The sequence below is a fragment of the Hipposideros armiger genome, unplaced genomic scaffold (assembly GCF_001890085.2).
Source record: "Hipposideros armiger isolate ML-2016 unplaced genomic scaffold, ASM189008v1 scaffold_626, whole genome shotgun sequence".
Classification (NCBI taxonomy): Eukaryota; Metazoa; Chordata; class Mammalia; order Chiroptera; family Hipposideridae; genus Hipposideros; species Hipposideros armiger.
In genome coordinates this window covers 663,159-679,646 of record NW_017731976.1, presented here as the reverse complement: position 1 = coordinate 679,646, position 16,488 = coordinate 663,159, and the positions used below count along the sequence as shown (strand labels likewise).

The 16,488-nt window shown below is 49.8% G+C and overlaps 2 protein-coding genes across 2 annotated transcripts in view; one reads left to right on the top strand and one right to left on the bottom strand.

Moving 5' to 3' along the window:
- The window catches only part of PITRM1 (pitrilysin metallopeptidase 1), a 30,557-nt gene extending 16,372 nt beyond the window's left edge, over positions 1–14,185 (top strand). Inside the window, exons 13-25 of the mRNA XM_019625426.1 lie at positions 3,187–3,303; positions 4,628–4,760; positions 5,873–5,993; positions 6,096–6,172; positions 6,403–6,568; positions 6,842–6,942; positions 9,337–9,457; positions 10,177–10,248; positions 10,766–10,878; positions 12,008–12,133; positions 13,052–13,197; positions 13,551–13,653; positions 13,733–14,185. Of these exons, the coding sequence (XP_019480971.1) occupies positions 3,187–3,303; positions 4,628–4,760; positions 5,873–5,993; positions 6,096–6,172; positions 6,403–6,568; positions 6,842–6,942; positions 9,337–9,457; positions 10,177–10,248; positions 10,766–10,878; positions 12,008–12,133; positions 13,052–13,197; positions 13,551–13,653; positions 13,733–13,844 (1,508 nt within the window). The 3' untranslated portion in view covers positions 13,845–14,185. The remainder of the gene's footprint in view (positions 1–3,186; positions 3,304–4,627; positions 4,761–5,872; positions 5,994–6,095; positions 6,173–6,402; positions 6,569–6,841; positions 6,943–9,336; positions 9,458–10,176; positions 10,249–10,765; positions 10,879–12,007; positions 12,134–13,051; positions 13,198–13,550; positions 13,654–13,732) is intronic.
- A 1,235-nt stretch (positions 14,186–15,420) lies between these two features.
- Positions 15,421–16,488, bottom strand: part of LOC109372334 (ATP-dependent 6-phosphofructokinase, platelet type-like) — an 84,303-nt gene continuing 83,235 nt past the window's right edge. Inside the window, exons 17-18 of the mRNA XM_019625425.1 lie at positions 16,108–16,210; positions 15,421–15,825 (exon numbers count right to left, since the gene is read on the bottom strand). Of these exons, the coding sequence (XP_019480970.1) occupies positions 15,678–15,825; positions 16,108–16,210 (251 nt within the window). The 3' untranslated portion in view covers positions 15,421–15,677. The remainder of the gene's footprint in view (positions 15,826–16,107; positions 16,211–16,488) is intronic.

Genomic DNA, 16,488 nt, shown 5'->3' with positions numbered 1-16,488 from the left:
ATTTTCTTTAACAGTTTTTTAAATTTTAAAATTTATTTTTCAATTACAGTTGACATATTAGTTTCAGATGTACTACACAATGATTAAACATTTATGTAATTTACGAAGTGATCCCCCCAATAAGTCTAGTACCCACCTGGCACCACACATAGTTATTACAATGTTATTGACTGCATTCCCTATGCTGTTCTTTACATCCCCGTGACTGTTTTTATAACTGGCAATGTGTACTTAATCCCTTCCCCTATTTCTCCCATCTCCCCAACCCCCCCGCCCCCCACCATCTGGCAACCCTGAAAATATTCTCTATGAATTTGGTTCTGCTTTGTTCATTTATTTTGTTTTTTAGATTCCACATATAAGTGATATCTATGGTATTTGTCTTTCTCTGTCTGACTTATTTCATTGAGCATAATATACTCTAGTGTTATATCCGTCCATGTTGTCATACATGGCATGATTTCCTTTTTATGGCTGAGTAATATTCCACTGTATGTATGTACCACATCTTTATCCAGTCATCTATCAATGCACACTTAGGTTGCTTTCATACCTTGGCTATTGTAAATAATGCTGCAGTGAAAATATGGATGCATATATCTTTTTGAATTAGTATTTTGGATTTCTTTGGATAAATACCCAGAAGTAGAATTGCTGGGTCATAAGGTACTAGTTCTATTTTTAACTTTTTGAGGACCCTGCACAGTGCCTTCCATAGTGGCTGCACCAATCTGCAGTCCCACCAACAGTGCACCAGGGCTCCCTTTTCTCCACAGCCTCGCCAGCACTTGCTGTTTGTTGATTTATTGATGATGGCCATTCTGACAGGTGTGAGGTGATATCTCATTGTGGTTTTGATTTGCATTTCTCTGATGGTTAGTGACGTTGAGTATCTTTTTATATGTCTCTTGGACATCTGTATGTCCTTTTTGGAGAAATGTCTATTCAGGTCCTCTGCCCATTTTCTAATGGGATTGTTTGTTGTTTTGTATTGCATTGTATGACTTCTGTATATGTTTTGGATATTAAACCTTTATGCAAATCGTATACGATTTGCAAATATGTTCTCCCATTCTGTAGGTTGCTTTTCTGTTTTGCTGATGTTTTCTTTTGCTGTGCAGCTTTTTATTTTGATGGAGCCCCACCCATCCATCTTCCATTGCTTTGTTTGTTTTGGAGGTTTTTATTTATTTATTTATTTATTTATTTATTTTTGCTATTTCAGTAGAAGATATTTTTAAATTAAATTTAGTGGGGTAACATTGGTTAATGACATACTGATTTTCAGGTGTGCAGCATTATAATCCGACATCTGTGCACCCTGTTGCATGCTCACCACCCAAGGTCTAGTTTCCATCCATTATTATATATTTGACCCCCTTTACCCTCTTTGTTATCCCCTAAACCTCTCACCCTGGTAACAACCAATCTGTTGTCTGTGTCTATGAATGTCTTTTGTTTTGTTATTTGTTACTTTTTTTTTGTTTTATATTCCACATATGAGTGAAATCATATGGTTCTTATCCTTTTCCATCTAACTTATTTCACTTAGCATGGTACTCGCACGATCCATCCATCTTGTCATAAATGGCAATTAAATGGGTATGGGCCACTATAGAAAAGAGTATGGAGGTTCCTTAAAATATTAAGACTAGCACGGTCATATGATCCAGCAATTCCACGTCTGGGTATTTGCCCAAAGAAAATGAAAACACTAATTCAGAAAGACATGCACCTCTAAGTTCATTAGGCATTATTTACAATAGCCAAGACATGGAAACAACCATCTCCCATTTTTAATTTGCGCAGGACATAATTTCATACCTCCGCAACAGAACGGATGCTCCCTGAGTGACCAGGGAGTGACCTGACTGGCCTGGTGTGGGGTGTTCTGTTTTTAAGGAAACCAGATCCCTCCAGCCCCCACTGCATGTGAATGAATGCAGGCCTGTGTTACAAAAGGGCTGCGTTGCACAGATCACAGCAGAGTTCTGTTAAGGAGGACATGAGCTAGTGCACTCACTGGTTCCTTCAGGTCAGGATGTCTTAGGTGGGACTTGGTGTGAGGACTCCAAGGTCGCTCTGGGTTAGCACCAAGGGAAAAATGGGAATGGGAAATTATCTCATGTGTTAAACACCAAATCATCTTCCAGTTTTGGGTGTCTGTGTGACGTGTACCATGAAGGGGTGTGGCCCTGCTGTCGGGAGCACGTGGCCTGGTGAGGGGGCTCCGTTCAGAGAGGGCTAGGGTATGTGTCAGAGGACATAGGAGGTGGGTCCTTGAACTGTTGTCAGGGCTGGACAGGTGAAGAGGCAGGAGGCCTTGGCATTTTCAAGTCAACACACAGAATTAGAGAATGTCTGAAGGACTAGGGGCTTAGGACACTCGGATGACTGGGTGGGGGTGACAGCCTGGTGTGGAGGGCTGTGAACGTCCCAGAGGTTTCAGTGTAACGTGCACAGGGACGAGCCGGGAGGGAGCCGGGTCCGCCTGTGTTGGGACCTGGGAACAGCCCTGGCAGGGCCTGGGACAAGCTGCCCTGACTCCCACCTCTGACTGAAGCCAGGTCCATACTCGGTGGCTTTTGGAGACCTTCGGGGAGGCAGACATGAAGGTCAGACACCAGTGACATGATGCACTTGTGTGTGTGACCGGATTTTAAACCCTGCCGTCTGTCCCCATGTGCTCCATTCAGCGCTGTCGTGGGTCACACAGGGCCGCATGGGTCCCCCACCGGCCCAGCCGGTGGTTCTGTGCTGCCTCGGGGAACAGGGGCCCTCTCCCATCCCATCAGACCAGTGGAAGAGCAGGCCCAGAGCATGGGTTTTTAAGCGTTTTTATAACTTGTGAAATGTGTGGGATTATACAAGCAATTTGGTGAGGTTAGTAAAAATGAAGTAAGAAACAATATAAAAGTCAGTAAATTTTAGTTCATTAAGAAATGGTTTGAAAACTCTAAAAATGAGTTTAGTGTAAAACGTGGGGGTCTGGGGGGCCTGCTTGAGCCACGCCCCCTTTTGGTCCTTGAGGATGAATTTAGGAGGGCCGCGTGCGACGAGCGGGTGCCCATGCCCCTGCACCTGATGCTCTTGGGTGTGGTGGTGTGAGCGGGGGTGACTTACGACAGAGGACAGGGTGTCAGGTCTGTCAGTCACTGCCGCCCTAATACTCCCCCCCTTTCCCAGGTTTGGAATTACAGACTCAGCAAAGTAAGGCCCACGATTCCTCTTGTCTGCCGACACTGAAGGTGTCGGACATCGAACGCAGCATCCCGTTCACGGAGCTGGCAGTGGCCTTGGCAGGTCAGTGAGCTCTGGCAGGCGTGGTGCTGGGCTGTGGGGCGTCATGAGGGAGTAGAGGGGGTGTCACGTCCGTCCGGAAGCATGGGAGCGCCTCACATTCCCTAGTCTGCCCTTGGCATCTCCTTAGATGGCCTCACCACTCAGCGATGGCAGACTTCTCTGCTCAGGTGGGCCTGCGTCCTTTCCTGAGCGGTGTGGCAGGGCGCCGCTGCCGCTGCATTACACACAGCTCTTAAAGGACGTGGGCCCCCTCTGAACCCCTCCCTGCATGTGCTCTCCACCTCAGCCATCAAGCTAGGACAGGTGACTGTACCTGGAGGACCTGGAAATGCCTCATGATGGCTTGTACACTGGCATGGAGAGCAGGAGGGAGCTGTAGGCTGCTGGGGTCCCATCTCACATTTCGTCCCACGGTTGCCTCCCTAGTCTGTCATTTCTGGTCGGAAGCACAGGAGGCCTCTGCCTGGAACAGCGTCCCCTGTGCAGGTGGACATTCAGCCTCCTCGTGGCATGACTTCACTTCCTAGCCCGGTCCTGAGGGGATTCTGACCGTCCCATCTAGTGTGGATTTAGAGTATATTGAAGTACCTCATTGACGTCTGTGAGGCGCCCCACTCCCCTCTCATTTGTAACAGGGCCTGTCGTGCTCACCACACCTGATCTGTGGGCGTATGTGTGTGCACACACAAAGGAGGTCCTTTCTTCTGGAAAGCTGGGTCAACTTCCCACTGACCTTTAATCCCCCCCATTTGGGTCACTAAATGTTCATTACAGAATTAGGATAAGTCAGTCATCAGCTAGTGCCTTCATCCCTAGGCTGGTTTGGGGCATTGTGCTAAGGGACATAAAGATGGGATGCACAGAGGCCCCCCCCCCCAAGGGACTTGAGACCACGGACACCTGTGCCAGGGTTACGCGGTGGGCCATCAGGGGCCTGGGGTGGGGGACTTGTTAGGAAGGATGGGTGGCATTTGGGCTGGGTGGGGAGTGGGGTCAGATGTTGCAGGAGTGACTGTCAGTCCGCTCTGGATAAAGGAGGTGAGGGCTGCCTTGAGTTCTGGATGGTTATAAAACCCAAAAGACGGCTCTTGGCCCTGGTTCTTCAGAAAGCGGGGTGCTCTTCAGTGTTGAAGACAGCATTACCACAGTGGAAGATCAGTAGGGAAATTTGTCTGAGCTACAGCAAATGAGTAGTGTCTGTTCATTAACATGAAGATTAATCCTCCACCCTTGAAAAGTGACAGCATTTTTAAATACTGACCGAGGATTGCGTGATTAAAATTTTACTGGTGGAAATTTAAGTCGCGTGTCTCTGTCTCTCTAGCTGGGGACGTCCCGGTGCAGTACTGCGCCCAGCCCACCAACGGCGTGGTCTACTTCCGTGCCTTCTGCAGCCTGCACACGCTGCCCCCCGAGCTGAGGCCCTATGTGCCGCTCTTCTGCAGTGTCCTCACCAAGTAAGGCCCGCCCGTGGGCCTCAGCCCTTCGTGCTGCGTGATCCCTGGGGCTTCCTGTGTGTGTTTTTTCCTGCGGCCGTGATCACATCTCTGTGAATCACTTTCAAAACCCATAGCGTTGTTGGTGTGTAAAGGGGACGATGCATTTGTTGAGATTTTTCTTAGGAAAATCGTGTTTTTTAACTAAGACATTTATAAACCTCAGTGTAAGGTAGTTCAGGTACATGTGCTTTGGGGACTGGGTTCTTTCTACGATTGTGACAAGAATGATGGTTTTGCATCAGAAAATGTGAGTAAATATGACATGTGGGCCTGGGTGGCCCTAAGAGGCCATGGTGTGTGCCCTCTGCCACCACGTTCATTTCGTGACCCCATCATCCCTGGGTGAGCATCTGAGCAGACTGAGAATACAGGGGTGTGTCTCTGTTCTTCTGCTGGGTCTCCGAGGCCAAGGGTGGCAGGCCGAGTGGTCGGCAATGGGAACTGTCAGCTGGGTCCCCTTCCTGCGTCCCCAGAGCAGGGAAAGGGAACCATCACAGCAGACAGGCCCTGTGTCACTTTATGCGTGAGCGAGGTGCTGAGGCCCATCAGGAGAGACGCCTTTGACATCCCAGGGTCTTCTGCCTGTCCTTAGATATGGCTACCACTACTCATCCTCTCATGGCTCCAATGTCTTTAGAAAAACCTCACGGTGTTGCCTTGGCTTAAATTAAATTACTTCTCGCATTAGGAGCAGCAGTTAGTGTTTCTCACAAAAGCCTCATCAATGTTGACACGACTTGCGCTTTTCTTACAAGTGCAGAAAGGCGTATTCTTCACATTTTGCCCTGAGACTACCAAGTATTTGAGCAGGGAGTCTGTCAGAATGTTCTGGAGGACAGCGAAGGGAAGACCATGGGATGCTGGACAGCCGCACTGTGGAGGTGGTCGGTGCTTTGCTCTGTGCCGCCTGGAGAGCGTGTTCGCTGCAGGCGATGCACCAGTCAGCCCTGAGCAGGCCTGGCTCCCGGGAGAGGGCCTGCCGCGTGCGCTGTTGTAGGGCGGCTTTGGGGCCGGCATGTGGGACACGGGGGCCGAAATGGAGTGGTGATGTGGCACTCTGTTGTCCCCAGACTGGGCTGCGGCAGCCTGGACTACAGGGAGCAGGCTCAGCAGATAGAGCTGAAAACGGGCGGCATGAGCGCGGTTCCCCGCGTACTGCCTGACGACTCACACCTGGACACCTATGAGGAGGTGGGGCCCGCTCTGGTGGGCCGGTGGCTGGAGGGTGGTCTCTGGTGTATGGTTTCCTGTGGATGACATCACACCTTGGGCCTCCTGTTTTTCCTGCCGTAGGGTGTGCTGTTTTCATCTTTCTGCCTGGACAGGAACCTCCCAGACATGATGCACCTGTGGGCTGACATATTCAGCAGGTGACTGCATTTGTGGAGGTGTTAACCCTGGGTGACCAGAGCTCTGCTGCAGCTGGAAAGGGGGCGCTTCGCTCTGCAGGTTGTCAGCTTCAGAGCCTGTTTGGCAGCTGCTCCTATGGGTCCGGAAGACTTGTGAGGAAGTTTGCCCCGTGTGACAGCCCACACTTGGGAATGTGCCATGATGTCGCAGGGGCCTGAATGGGGACCGGGACACCTTTCTGTGCCCATAGCCCGTGCTTTGATGAGGAAGAACACTTCAGGGTGTTGGTGAAGATGGCTGCCCAAGAGCTGTCCAACGGGGTCCCAGACTCAGGGCACCTCTATGCGTCCATCCGCGCCAGCAGGACCCTGACGCCCGCGGGAGACTTACAGGAGATCTTCAGTGGGATGGAGCAGGTGCCAAGCTGAGGGGACATGGGTTACTGTGAGTTAGCAGGTCTTGCAGAGTCGCTGGTATGCTCTGGTGCCATTTTTACATCCCAGAAAAGCTGACTACGTGACCAAAGTCCATGGGGAAATAAATTGTTTGAGTACCTCCCACCCCCCACACCCCCTTCCCCAGAGCGAGCAAGTGCACCTCACACGCAGTCACGCGGCCCCCATACCCAGGCTGTCTGGCTTCCAGGCTGGGGACGGGCACCGTCTCCATGTGTCGTCCCTTTGGCTTAGGTGAGGCTGATGAAGAACATCGCAGAAATGACAGACGTCACACCTGTCCTGACAAAGCTCCCGTGCATCCAGAAGTATTTATTAAACCGTGAGAATATGAGGTAGGGGCTCGTGCTTGGTCTCTGGGCAGAGACTCGTGGTTCATTTCATTTCATTAAGTGTCATGGGCGGATGCTCAAGAGGTGGTCGTTCCAGAAAGAATGCTTGGGTAGGTCACGGGAGTCGATTCTGGGCCCCACGTGGTTTGATAACTAAGAGCATGTTATGTGGGAACAAAACACTCAGTTAAGTAAGAGCTGTGGACGGTGGGGAAGAGCTTGAGCTCACTTAGTCCTCCCTGCAAGGTAGGCTGACTGCACGCAGACAGCGAATGTCCTGTGAACGAACCGTCAGGAGGCCAAAACAAAAACGCGAAATTCTTATAATTATACAACAGTTTGAGGACATGCACGGACAGTTGTCCTAAGCCCTCAGGCTGGTGAGCAGGGATGACATTTAGCAGTGACGAGCACTTGGTATATTTTTAGCATCTGTGACCCAGGGACACAGGTCGAGGTTAGCTTGTAGCTGCACTTGGAGCATGCCAGTGCCTTCCCCCGTTGGTTCTTGGGGGTCACAGGCAGGTGCCCCCAGACCATCTGGGTGGCAAGAGGGGCGCCCCGAGGTCAGTGCCAGGCCTTGGCTGGGGCCAAGCGGACTCCTAGATCCTGGGCAGCACTTACCCTGCACCCACGTTGTCTTAGCTGCTTAGCCACTGGGACCTTCTGTTTCCTCCTCCCTGAAACACTAGTTTATAGGCTTATGGCAAGGTAGTTGGAATAGAGTTCTGTTACTTTAATGGCCCATACTGTCAATTCAAATAAATAAATTTAGGGCTTCAGGCCAAAAGAAGGGAAATGTCAGCGCACTGTACAGTTCAAGTAGCTGTTACATGATAGTGTTAGGATCCTGCAGAAGCTGCAGCAGCTACAAAAGCTGCTTTCTGAGCCGCTGGTGCTTCGGTGCCTGTTTCCTGCTGCAGTGACGTATTCGCAGCTTCAGGCCGATGTTTCAGGCAGGCATTTAAGCTTCAGCCTTGAGGTGTAAGTCTGAAGATGTTGGCAGAGAGCTGCCTTGTGTCTTCAGAACGGGATTTAGTCAGAAACTCTGTCTCAGGGTCTTGACAGCTGTTACCTGCTGGGAACCATTTAAAGGTGTGACAGGGCTTTATGACACTTGAAAGACCTGTGGTCAAGTAGCCGCGGGTTGTTTCCATATTTGGCTACTGGTTTTTTTGTTAACATTTTTGAACATTATTTTGTACAAAAACAATATACGAGGTGTGGTCAAACAATGTGGTGAATGTTTAAATAAAAACTTATTATAGTAAAAGACACATCGCCATTAATCTCCTTCAGAACACTCCCCCTCACTTTGAACACACTTATCCCATCATTCTTGCCACTTTCTGAAGCAGTTCTGGAAGTCCTATTTTGTGTCTTTAGTTTCGGTTTCGTGGCTGCCTCGATGTCCTGAATCATTTTGACTCTGGGGAAGAGCCAGAAGTCGCACGGGGCCAGATCTGGTGAATAAGATGGATGAGGACACACCGTAATGTTTTTATTTGACAGAAATTGCCGGATACCAGAAGCGATGTGTGACACGGAGCCTTTCTGTTGTGATTAAACAATACTGTGAATGCTGTTGCTGAGTGCTGTCCAACAGAAAGGCAGGGATTTTCAATTCAGGAAGCAGCACGTCCAACCTTAGTAACAGTGTGTGACAACTTTCATTTTGTTCGGTGCGGTCAGTTGGGTGGGAGCTACGGTTGAGAGAAGGTGTGTTTTAAAGTGTGCCATAAATCATCCTCCTACATGACAACGCGCTCTGTGACGTATCACTTCTGGTATATGGCAATTTCTGTCAAATGAGAACATTACGGTGTGTCCTCATCCACCTTATTCACAGGATCTGGCACCGTGCGACTTCTGGTTCTTTCCCAAAGTCAAAATGACCATGCAAGGTAAACATTTTGAATCAATTCAGGACATCAAGGCAGCCACAAGAGCACAACTAGAGACACGAAAGAACTGCCTCAGAAAGTGGCAAGAACGATGAGATATGTGTGTTCAAAACCAGGGGGGAGGGCCGGCCGAGTGGCTCAGTTGGTTAAGAGCTCGCTCAAGAGTGAGCTCTGAGCACAGGGTTGCCGGTTTGATTCCCACATGGGCCCAAGCTGAGCTGCTGCTGAGCTGCCAACAGGTGGCAGGATGGCCCAGCTAAAAAAAAGAAAGAAAGAAAGAAAGAAACCAGGGGGGAGTATTTTGAGGGGAATAATGTCAGTGTATCCATTACTATAATAAATTTTTTTTATTTAAACACCATATTTTTTTTATCACATCGCATATTAATCTGTTTTTTAGTTTCGTTGTTTACACAAGATGTAGTGAATAGGTGAAGCAGTGTTTTATTTTCCATAGTAAGGGTTTTCTGTGCATACGTGATTGTTTAAACAGGTGTTTGGTGACGGCGACCCCCCAGCAGCTGTCTCAGACAGAACTGGCGGTGGGAGACTTCCTCAGAAACCTGGGGCAAAGGAGGCGGGAGCGGGAGCCGGCGCACCCACACGTGGTGCAGGTGAGAGCCGCCCCAAGCCCCAGGCTGCGCAGGACCTGTGTGTGACATAGGTCCCCAGACGTCCCCATTACCCACGAGGAGACCGGGAGGGTTCAGTCCTGCCCAGTGCTAGCCCAGCTGGAAGTGACTTTGAACCCTGTAGCTTGGCCTTTGACCCTGCGTTCCTATTGTCAGTAATGGGGAAAGCTCCCTGGGGTCTGGGATGCGCTCCTGTAAGAATAGCCAAAAATGGTGACCTGACGAAGCTGGTCTTTTCTGCTGTCGGCGAAGCTTTTCCCTGACTCAGTGACACACGGATGTCCCTAGAATAATCACAGCTGGAACATTCCAGTCATCGTGCTTTGCTTACAAAATGGGCGTGAGCCAGCTCACCGGGTCCAGTAGAGGGACAGGTTGACAAGTCTGCAGGTTTTGCAGAGGACAGACTTCTGCTGTCTCCTTGTACATCCCTAGTCCCTCATCCCCGCATGGGCCACCCCGTCTTCCCAGAGCCTTGCCTGTGACGGGACCTCATGGAACGGGCAAGAGGCGGGCTGTTGCTCCCCGACCGTCCGAAACTCCGCCAGGAAATTCCATGTGTAATGAAAACACTGTTACTTAAAACACCTAAGCAAATGCACCCTAACACTTGATATTAGCTCTGAATTTTCTGCAGTGTGCCTTCTTAGCTATTTCAAGTGAGTTGGGATTTTTCTCCTTTCTCTTGGAAACATTTTCAGAAACCTATACCTAATGGATCGGGAAGCAGCACACATGTTAGTGGTTCCCAGGTCATCAGGAAGCTGATCACAGTAAGTTAACCCAGTCCCGGTCACTGGTCACTTCAGAACCAGCTGTCCCCAGTTAGTTCATGCCCTGCCAAGCAGCGGGCGACCTGCCCCGCAATTGCCAGGTGTCTCCCTGTGCCGGGATGTCGGAGCAGCAGTGCCATGAAGACCGTGCCCCTTCACACTGCACCCCCATTTTCACGTAACTATCTGAGTCGGCTAATTCACCTGCACTCGGGCCGTGTGGTCCCCCCACTCACTCAGCTTAGCTCATTGGGACATTTGGTTTGGTTCATGACAGAGAACACATCTTACCGTGTTCCTGGGAAAAAGGGGAAGGCGAGATCACAGTCCACAGTCGGTACAGATGACATGGGTGACAAGTTTCTAACTGCACCACGATAATTACACCTGAAGCCTGTGTCAAGGTCGGAAGGTTCCCATGGGAAGTAGGACTTCTTCGGAAGTCCAGGTGGCACCTCTGCAGGTCGCACCTGTGAGCCACCTCCCAGTGACACAACCTGACCTTCCCCCCCCCCAGGACCCCACTTTCAGGCCTTGCCAGATGAAGACGCACTTCCAGTTCCTGTTCCCCGTAAACTATGTCGGTGAATGTGTCAGAACCGCTCCTTACACAGACCCGGACCACGCCAGGTACAGACGAGGGCATGAAAACACGACACCATGGAAGGGAACGGGGCGGCCACATAGAAACCCAGAAACGAGGGGGCCGGCTGCCACTGGGTCCCGGAAAAGTTAATGTAGGAAACATAATCACAATATCATGATTTTTCTCAGCGGTTTTCTTGGTTTATCTGCATTTCTGTAGGAAATAGACATGGTCTGTGTGCTAGGCCATCAGGAAGAGTGGTCTGTGTTTCCATTATTGGATAGAATATGGAGATTTAAAACACTACAATGTTACTAGAGGTACCCCTGGGTATTGGGGTTATCGATTTTTTTTTTTTTTGCCTTTTTTATATTTTAGAATTTTTGAACAGTGAATGTATGTCCCTTAGGAAACGCAGAGGTAATAGAAATTTCCAGAGAAAAGCACTTGGAGGATACACTCCAGTCCGTGTAGGGCGAACGGAGCCCATCTGTCCAGGGCTGGCAGCCCTGCCTCAGACCTTGGGCGTGGGGTCCCCAATGAGGGCGGCACATCTTTAGGGACGCGTACTGCCCCCTCTGTTTAGCTTCTCATCAGACCTTGTCATCTTGGGGAGTGAATGCTGTGCCTCCCGCGGATGGCAGCCATGTCGGGCGCGGCCCTGCCCACTCTGCCCTGGGGACATGTTTTCTAGAACCACCTTTTTCCCTTCCAGGACATCAGCTGTTAGCATTCATCATGTAAGTTAGCGGGAACATACAGAACACACATTCCAACAGTGACTTAGGGAGGATGCCTGTCAAAAACCAGCCAGCAGCTTCCCACGCACACACACACGCACATGCTGATGTGTGGGTTTATGTAAGTGACGCTCCACACAGATTGCAACGTGCCCCGCGTGTCTGAGAGGGAGCTGGAAGCGTGTGATGGAAGGCCTGTGCCCCAGCCCTTCTCCCCTCCACCCTGTAACCCAAGCCGCTGTGTGAAATGTCTTCCTCAGGGTTTCTCCTAGGGACCAGGATGTATATGTTACTTGACAAGGTGGTTTTCTGGTTTTGTTTCCACTGAATTAGACATTTGACATCTTTTTGGATGACTTTTTTATTATTATATATGATACTTTTCTGCCAACCATGTTATTTTTAACTTGCAATTTCCAATCATTCATTTCAGTCTTAAGATCCTGGCAAGATTGATGACAACTAAATTCTTGCACACAGAAATTCGAGAAAAAGGTGGTGCTTATGGTGGAGGTGCTAAACTCAGCCATAACGGGATATTCAGTTTTTACTCATATAGGTGAGTTTTTCTCTGACCATTTCATACATGTGGACACACCTCATGTTACTGACAGTCAGTGGCTCTGAAATCATCAGTGTTGTCATCTCATACATTGGAGTGAACTTGAAAAAAAGATTGTCCCCCCTTTTCCACCTCTTCAGCACTCAGCCACACCAGCAGTGTCCTTTTGGTCACTAGGTTGTAGGGACAGCGGGAGAGGATAGGGAACAACTGGCCTTATGTGAATCCTGGCGTTGGGTGGGGAGCGTATTTCAGTAGAAGGCGCCCTGAGCTTTCTGGGCTCCAGGCCTCACACACACAGAAGAACCTGCCCGTATTTAGAGTAAGTCTTCATTTTCTGTGGCTCTCGCCTAAAGACACGTCTTTGGACACTCAGGAAAGGGCGGATTGCTTGTGCCGCTGATACACTTCTCTCTGCTCCTGCCAACTGTGTGGCCCTTCCTGGTGTGGGTGCCGGGAGCTGGGCCCACCCTCAGCGCGTGCAGGGCTGTCTATACCATGTGGACAAAGCTCTCTGCAGCTGTCTCCACTCAGGCAGCAAAGGCTCCGAGATGGGGCCACGTACAGGCGAGTGTTCTGGGCATGTCTTGCAGAAGTGAGGGTTGACATTGAACCTTTTGTAGCGTTTCTCCATGAGTCTTCCACTCAGTCTGACTTTCCTCCGTCCCCCCGACTTGCTCTTTTAATGACATTGCAGAGGCTGCATTGAATACCCTGGTGGTAATAACCAAGAAGAGGGGATGTCCCATGGCCTGTGTGGCTGGGCCTACATTTCCTGAGTGTTGATTTCAGTGGGCTGTTGGACTTCAAGCACCGTTAACGACTAGGAAGTGTTGGAGCTGTGACGTCAGCCTGGGCTGTCGCTCACTTTTCCGTTGGTAAATGTGTGAATAGCTGACCTGTTGGGTCTCCTAGGGATCCACGTTCGACAGAAACACTCCAGGCTTTTGCGGAGGCCGTCGACTGGGCCAAGGCTGGGAGGTTCTCCCAGCAGGACATTGATGAGGCCAAGCTGTCCGTGTTCTCCAATGTGGACGCACCACTGGCTCCCTCAGACAGAGGTATCGGGAGGAGTAAGAGGTCCAGGCTTAGGTCCTGAGCCGTGTCCCCAGCCCCCTGCCCCTTCCTTTGTGACATGCAAACTTCCACCTTGAGTGAGCATCTTGGTGTTGCCACTTGAAAGGGGTCACGTCCTGTCACGTCAGAGCTTGAGTGTGCTGTGAGTGCCCCAGGCGGTATGACCCACGTGGGGCAGAGACCCTCCTGGTGTGGCCCTCACTCATCTTCCTCATCCCAAAGGGGAGCGGCTCTGTGGGAAGGTGAAGGTCAACAGTTTGCCCTTGGGTGGAAATGTGTCCATCGGTGCCCATGGAGCAGGCTCAGCTCCGCTGTCACTCAGCTGTGTCCCTTTCAGGCGTGGACCACTTCTTGTACGGCCTCTCGGACGAGCTGAAGCAGGCACACAGGGAGCAGCTCTTTGCCGTCCACCGCCAAGGCCTCATCGACGTGAGCGACAAGTGAGCACGACCGTGTGGCCCGAACCTATGACCCTCACGCGCCTGGCGTGGGAAGAGCCCTGACCCCCTCTCCTTTCAGGTACCTGGGAGTCGGGAGGAGCACTCACGGGCTGGCTCTGCTGGGGCCTGAGAACACGAAAATTGCCAAGGACCCGTCGTGGATAGTTAAGATGACCAGCAGCTCCAGCTGAGCTCGGGACTCAGCGGCCACAAGCTCACAGGCCCAAGAAGTAAGCCCGAGCCAAATGTAATTTGAAAGGTCAAAAGTGATTGTTTTTCCCAAATACCATCATCATTTATCATTCTGACAATTTTGCCAAAGGTACGTAGCCTGTCAAGTCAGACCAAAAACTCTTTTATCTTAAAGAAGGCGGAGATCGCGTGATCACGAAGAAACTGAAATGATCTCGTGTTAAATGCCAGAGATGCACAGATTACTATGTAAGACTTCCTAATAGAAATGCTTATTTTACCTTATTTATCCTACAAAACTTATTTAAAACATGTAAAAATAAAAGACAACTCTGACTTACCTGTGCTTCAGTCACTGTTTTAAATGACATTTTGCTAAAGTAATTCTTAGGGCCTTTACTAAAAAAATCAATGAGTGACATGAATAAATGAAATAAGGTATTCCAACATCTGCCTTGGTGTATAAAGGTCACACCAAGGACGGGGGAAAGTCTTTGAACAGACGCGTGATAAACAGCAGCCCGATGGGATTCCCAGCAAGAACTTGCTGTGTTCTGGGTTAATGAGCAGTAACTTCTCCCCACATTTAAAAAAAAAAAAATTTCTGAGTTTATTTGAGCCAAAGGGCTGCCATATACCCAGGAGCGACCTCTCAAATGCTCCCTCTCCACTTTATCTTTACCGGAAGGCTCTGTCTCATGTTACTTCACATTTGTCAGATGAAGCTGTTTGTTACTGGCTCCTCAGTTCCTACTCAGCCTCCAGGCAGACGACCCCGCTTGGCTGTGCTTGGCAGACACTGTGTTACCAACCAAAGGTTTGGGGCAGCCCTGCGTCTGGCAGATCTCTCAGTGCCATTTTTCCAACAGGCTCAAATGACTGTCAGCATTTTTAAGCAATAAAGTATTTTTAATTAAGGTATGTACATTGTTTTAGGCATACTGCTATTGCACACTAGCTATAGGATAATGTAACAGTTATAGGCACCAGGAAACCAAAACTTTGTGTGACGCACTTTACTACAGTGGTCTGGCTCCTGCCTGTGTCCGAGATCTGCCTGTATTTCTGCTCACCCCCCTTCTCTCTGTACGAGTCCTTCCCCCATGGCGGGTTGACAGGCGAATCCTTACACATCTCAGACTTGAGACCGGAGAAGAGAGGCAGAAAAGCTTTTCACTCTAGATACTGAGTAATCTCACTTAGGCCCGAGATGCCATAGAGTCATCCAGAGGGTTCCACACAGGTCCCCCAGGGATGGTGGCTTCAGTGCACACCTCGGACTGAAGGGTGTCATTTCACCTTAACCCTGAGGCATGCATTTGTGGGGTCTGATTTTAATGCTACAACTGGTCCCACTTTAGAAGGCAGCTATGTGGCTATAGTTGGGTCACATCACCTGGTGTCCTGGTCCAGGGCCTGCTCGGCACACTTGACATGTCCCGTGTTTGCTGTGTGTCACAGCATTTGCCTTTCTCCTTTGTGACTTTGTGCAGCCTAGTTCATGATCCCTCTAAAAATAAGTTGCCACAGAGCCTGAGGTCTAAATGCCCACTTAAAAAACTGAAAGAAACTTAGTACCGTGGTTGGAGCTTTAGCGAAATGTTTAATTCCACTGGGAGTGCACGGTTTGAAGCAGGAGACAATGAGAAGGACAGCAGACAAGGCGTGGGGGTCCCAGTGCCCCGGGGGCGTGAAGGGCACGGATGGGTGCTCTGTGGTTAGGGATTAATGTTGACAATACTCATACACCATGCTCATAAATAACAAGTGTTACAAAAACGGCGGTAAACAGGAAGTCCAAGTGTTGCCAGGCAGTGCAGGTCCGGTGGCACCTAGATGGCTGCAGGTTCCTCGGGGCCGCGGCGGTGCACGTGCTCCATTTGACCCGCGTCGGAGACCTCCAGGCTGGCCTTGTACTTGGCCAGGATCTTCATGAGTGGCCGCAGCTTCAGCCACCACTGCTCTTTGGGAATTCTGTGCCTGTGAACAGGGGGCAGCAGCGGTGAGTGCCCCACCCAACACCAGTGAAGTCGGAGGGGAAGCCAGTTTTCAGAGGTCCAGTGAAACCATCCTATTTCTATTTCCACAAACCTTCCCTGCCCTGTTTCTAAAACTTGTATTAGCTGTTTCCTAAAAATACTACAATGAGTGACTTCTGATAGCTACAGTAAGTATGACGGGTGTCCCTGCCCTTGAGGACCCCTGCTGTCCAGTCCTGCTAACGGCATTAAGGTTTAGACTTGTGACATTCGGATTACTTACTCGAAGTCCGTCTCCTTCCTCAGTTCTGCCACAGGCTGGAAAAGGAGGTTTCTTTTGCAGATTCCCAGCACACAGATGGAATCATCAGTTACAAATCTCTTTCCTAGAAAAGACAGACAATGATCTGACACTGAGTACTTGGATGTGTTTAACAGGCAGGTCAAAAGTCGATGAAGGACAGCATAAATACGCAGCTGCAGTGTTGCCATGGGGACATGGGGGACAGTTCGAGGAATGTAATTGATAATGTGAATATTTTGTAGGGTGTCAGGTGGTCACATGTCTTGCATCATGGATGGGGTAGAGGCTTGATCACTGCACTGTACACCTGAAGCTGATGTTGTATAATATTGTATGTCAACTGTAAGTGAATATATATAT